Here is a 4449-nt window from a genome sequence, read left to right as displayed (position 1 = left end):
ATGGCATCACAGAGGAAGGCACATCACAGAATCACGGAACATGTGAGACATTAATGCAAATCCCCAACAACCAATCCTTGTAATCACTTATGTTTCATGGTTGCATTTAGTTCACGACACATGCTCCTGTGCTGCTCAACTAACTCTCGTCATTCCGTCTTAAAAAACATTCTGCACCGACCTTGAGAATGGGTTACGAAGAGCCACTTTTGGGGGGTGCCGAGACTTGGTTTTGAATGCTCCTCCCCCTGATTCACTACTACATTTGCCTCTGGGACCGAATCTGTCACTTCAGCCTTAAATGTTCTACTGAATCACTCGGTGCTCTACTCTACCCGGCCTCAAAGGCTTGATCTCCTATATCTTCCTCTCCAGCTACTTTCGGCGCCGACCTCGTCGATTTCTATATTAAAAACTTTTTGAGCACAGTCGGCGCCCTGATCCGGCCTGGGTGTGCATTCTTAGTTTAATGATGGGAGTCTCAAGGGGCACATACATTTACCTCTTCAAATAGGGGAAAGGGCACATGCATTTTACCTCTGGAACAGGTGAAAGGACGCCTTTGGGTTTCCCCCTTAGCTTCGCTTTATTACAACCCCTTTTGTAGTGCTCTGCATATGACCGGGGGTTGGGACCAAAGGCTTTGTGCTTCAGTGCTAAGGCTCTCAACAGCTGCACAGGGGGCCTTTTTCTTTATATTGCAAAAGTCCCTCATCGATCGATTTCCTGGACCCAAACTCTTTCTAAATCACAACTCATAACTTATCGCATCCGAGGGAGGAGTCCCGCATATCACAATCACACTGTGCCAATGTCTTAAGCTTTTTCTTTCTCCATAGCATGGGTCGATAATCTGGACGCGATATCCTTATAGACCATGACATAATAATTTATCGAGTCTAGGATTTTCCCGCATATTGCAGTCGCTGGCTCCATTGGCTTTAGCTTTTCCCCTTAACTGCTACGATCATTGATCTATAGGGTGACGTCATCACTGCCACATGTCACCCTGTGAGTGGTGACATGTGGCACCCAGAAATGGGCCCATGTCACCCCCGAAAACACTGAAATCGGGTGACACGTGTCCTCTACCATGTCATCAACCATATTGCCATGTCACTACTGATGTCAGCTGCCTTGTTAGCTCTGAAGACCAATTGCATGCCATCATGTGGCCTCCAGGAGGAGAGAGAAATTGGCCCGCCTAGCCCTATTTTTGCAGGCATTTCCTTTGTATTTGAAATTTGGCCCTCCCCGACGATTTTGTTCTATATCACAATATCGACGATTTTCAACAATTTGTGACTACAACCTCCGCTGATCATCGATGCCACGTGGAGGAGAGAGAAAGGGGGGTTCCAACCCTCGTTTTGTCGGTCTTTTCCTTTGTAAATTGTTTTCTCAGCCCCCGGACGATGTTCCACAAAAATCACAATTCAATGGTTTGTGGGTATTTAAAGTTTTAGAATCTGCCGATATGTCGAACTGCGAGACAACTGTGATGCGGGGTCGTCGGGATGCAGGATTTCGCCACATGGAGGAGAGAGAAGGGGGGTCGCCCACCCCCGGCAGTGCGACAATATATCGCAAATTGGAAACCCCGCATGTTTTGGAGTATGCCTTAACTGATGGATTATTGGATCTACGGGATGCGATATCGGTGTTCGGGCCGATTGCGATAAATGCTCCGCCTGGACCCGTCGACTGTCGGTATGTGATATCAGTGATTGACAGATCGTTGTTTCTCGTTCCATCAGTGCTCCGTACCTGTCTTAATGCCAATATGCGACATGCAATGAGCCTCGTAGGTCCCAATTCAATGAGTGTAAAATAGCTAATTCTTAATTTTGAAAATAGAACTTGAGGAACTGACCATTCACTGGTAGTTCCAACAATTCACCATTCATGTTTTCAAGTAGAAATGTGTTGTTCCCTCTCTCTTCTGCAATATTGAAGGGGCCAAACCACAATGGATCAAATTTTCCATGTTTTCCTTTGTCCTCCATCTGACATCCCACTTGAGAACTAAATCTGTTGGCTGAAGAGGTTTGTCCTTGGCCTTCTTGTCAAACGTTTTCATTTTTTGTTGATAATTGGATAGTTTGGCCTCCACCTGTTCTCTGTTCTCTTGAAGCTCAACCAACTGATTAATCCTCCTTGTCAAGGGACTTGGCTCCTCTTTAGCTTCTTGTAACAACCTTACTACTTGAATTGGGAAGACAATAGCTTTGCCATACACTAACTCAAAAGGTGATTTCCCAGTGGATCATTTAAGCATTACTCGGTTGGCCCATAGAGAAAACTTCAATTGGGAATCCTAGTTCCTTTGGTTTTGAGTGATAGTCTTCTTCAACACCCTCACCACAGCTTTGTTTGAGGACTCAACCAAACCATTGCCTTGAGGGTAGTATGTAGTGGAGTGCCCAATAATGATATTGTATTTATGGAAGAAGCTGGTGAACTTGGCATATTTGAATACCTTAGCGTTATTAGTGATGATTTTGAAAGGGAAACCAAAGTGAGACAAGTTGTTCTCCTCCATGAACTTTATCACCACTGAATCTATAACACTTCTAGCTGAGATGGCCTCTACCTACTTGGTGAAATAGTCAGTAGCTGTCAATATCCATTTGTGTTGGCCACTGGATGGTGGGTTTATCTCCCCTATGAAGTCCAGCCCCCACTGTCTAAAAGGATCCTCCACATGCACACGAATCAGGGGCAGAGGAGCAAACTTCTGTCTTTCAACAAACACCTAGCATTTCTGGCACCTCCTGACTCTGTTATAGATATCCTGGAATAACGTAGGCCAGTAAAATCTAGCCTTGAGGATTTTGTGTGCCGTGGTCTTCAAACTGTGATTCCCTCCACGGAATCCTTCATGAAACTTCACAAACACCTTATGGGTCTCTCCTTCCACCAAACATAGCAACAATACCCCCACAGGGTCCTTCCAGTAGAGTAGGCCATTGGATATGATATATTTATGGGCTTGCAACCTCAGGCTTCGATATTTGGAGGCATCCAACCCCAACGGGCACCTCAAGAATAAGAGGTAATGAACAATATTCTTGTACCATGGTGATCCCTTGTACTTGGCATAGATTTTCTGCTCAGATGTTTTAATACTGCTATGGTGATCCTCTGGTCTTTCTTCCTCTGAGGTCAGGTTTATCCCTAATGCTTGGTAATTGGATTTAGATAAAACCTTGTCCATACCCTGGCCTTTAATGAGCTTGGTAGGCTTTATTTGTAGCTCGTATTCCTGTATTTTCGCTATCCATTTGCCCCTCTTTCCCTCGATGTCTCCTTGCACCAGCATGTCCTTAATTGTTGTCATCGGGACAAGTGCTGTGATTTTAAATTGCAACACATATGCACGAAACGCCTTTAGAGCCTTGACCAGTGCATAAGCTTGTTTCTCCAATATATTATATATTAGTTCAACGTCCCTTAATACTTGGCTAAAGAAGGCGATGGGTTGCTCATAACCCGCTTTATTTTTCTGTAGCAACATTGTGGCAATGGTATGTGGAGAGGCAAAATAAAAGATGTAGAAAGGCACTGAATAGTCGAGACTGGCTAACATTGGGGGTTCAACAAAAGCTTCTTTGATCCTACTAAAAGAATCATTTGGGACAGGGCTCCACTTGACTTCATTTCCCTTCTTGAGCATGTTTGTAATACCTTTGACAATCTCTGCGTAGTTGGGTATAAATCGCCTCAAGAAATTTATTCTTCCCAAGAAGGCTTGGACTTCTTTCTTATTCTTGGGCAGAGGAATGTGGCTGATGGCTTCAACCCATTTAGGATCAATTTTCACACCCTCCTGCGAAACTATATGTCCTAGTAGCTTCCCTTCACTTAGGGTGAACTAAGATTTCTTAGGATTCAAGGAGAGACCATATCTCTTGCATTTCTCAAAGGTGAGTTCCAAGTGGAGGATGTGTTCCTCTTCAGTCTTGGAAAATATTGTGACGTCATCCAAGTAGACCACCATGAATTTGTCTCACTCCCCCATGAAAGCTATGTCCATGGCTCTCTGAAATGTGACCTCTGCATTTATTAGCCCAAAAGGCATGCGATCATACATAAACATTCCCCACAGGGTGGTGAAAGCGGTCTTTTCCTAATCCTCGGGATGAAAAACCACTTGATTATATCCAAAGTACCTATCCACCATGGAAATTCTGGATGAACTAACCACTTTATGCAATATACTATCCATCTTGGGCAACTGTAGTTGTCTTTCAAGGACGCCCTATTTAGGTTCCGAAAATCTACACATAACCTTATCTCTCCGTTCTTCTTATGAACCGAGACCAGATTCGCTACCCACTGAGAGTATCTTAAAGGTATTATAATCTTTGCTTCTAGCAGCTTCCTTATCTCCCTTTCAATGGAGGGGAGTAAGAGTGGATTTATTTGTTTGAGTTTCTGCTTGTAGGG

General features: G+C 44.1%; 1 protein-coding gene across 1 annotated transcript; it reads right to left on the bottom strand.

The window, feature by feature from the left end:
* Nucleotides 1-2755: 2755 nt before the first annotated feature.
* LOC149256562 (uncharacterized) lies at nucleotides 2756-3676 on the bottom strand. Its single transcript, XM_089455406.1, has one exon. The coding sequence runs from the start codon at nucleotides 3674-3676 to the stop codon at nucleotides 2756-2758; it is 921 nt and encodes a 306-aa protein (XP_089311532.1).
* Nucleotides 3677-4449: the final 773 nt, after the last annotated feature.

The sequence above is a fragment of the Pinus tabuliformis genome, chromosome 7, assembly GCF_031772625.1.
Source record: "Pinus tabuliformis cultivar Carrire ecotype Pingquan chromosome 7, CPIR1, whole genome shotgun sequence".
Classification (NCBI taxonomy): Eukaryota; Viridiplantae; Streptophyta; class Pinopsida; order Pinales; family Pinaceae; genus Pinus; species Pinus tabuliformis.
Note: the sequence above shows the minus strand (reverse complement) of the source record. Positions and strands in the feature narration are given on the sequence as shown.

What these genes read in the sequence shown, in the direction of transcription:
- LOC149256562 (XM_089455406.1), bottom strand. Translation starts at nt 3,676, where the DNA reads ATGCTCAAGAAGGGAAATGAAGTCAAGTGGAGCCCTGTCCCAAATGAT.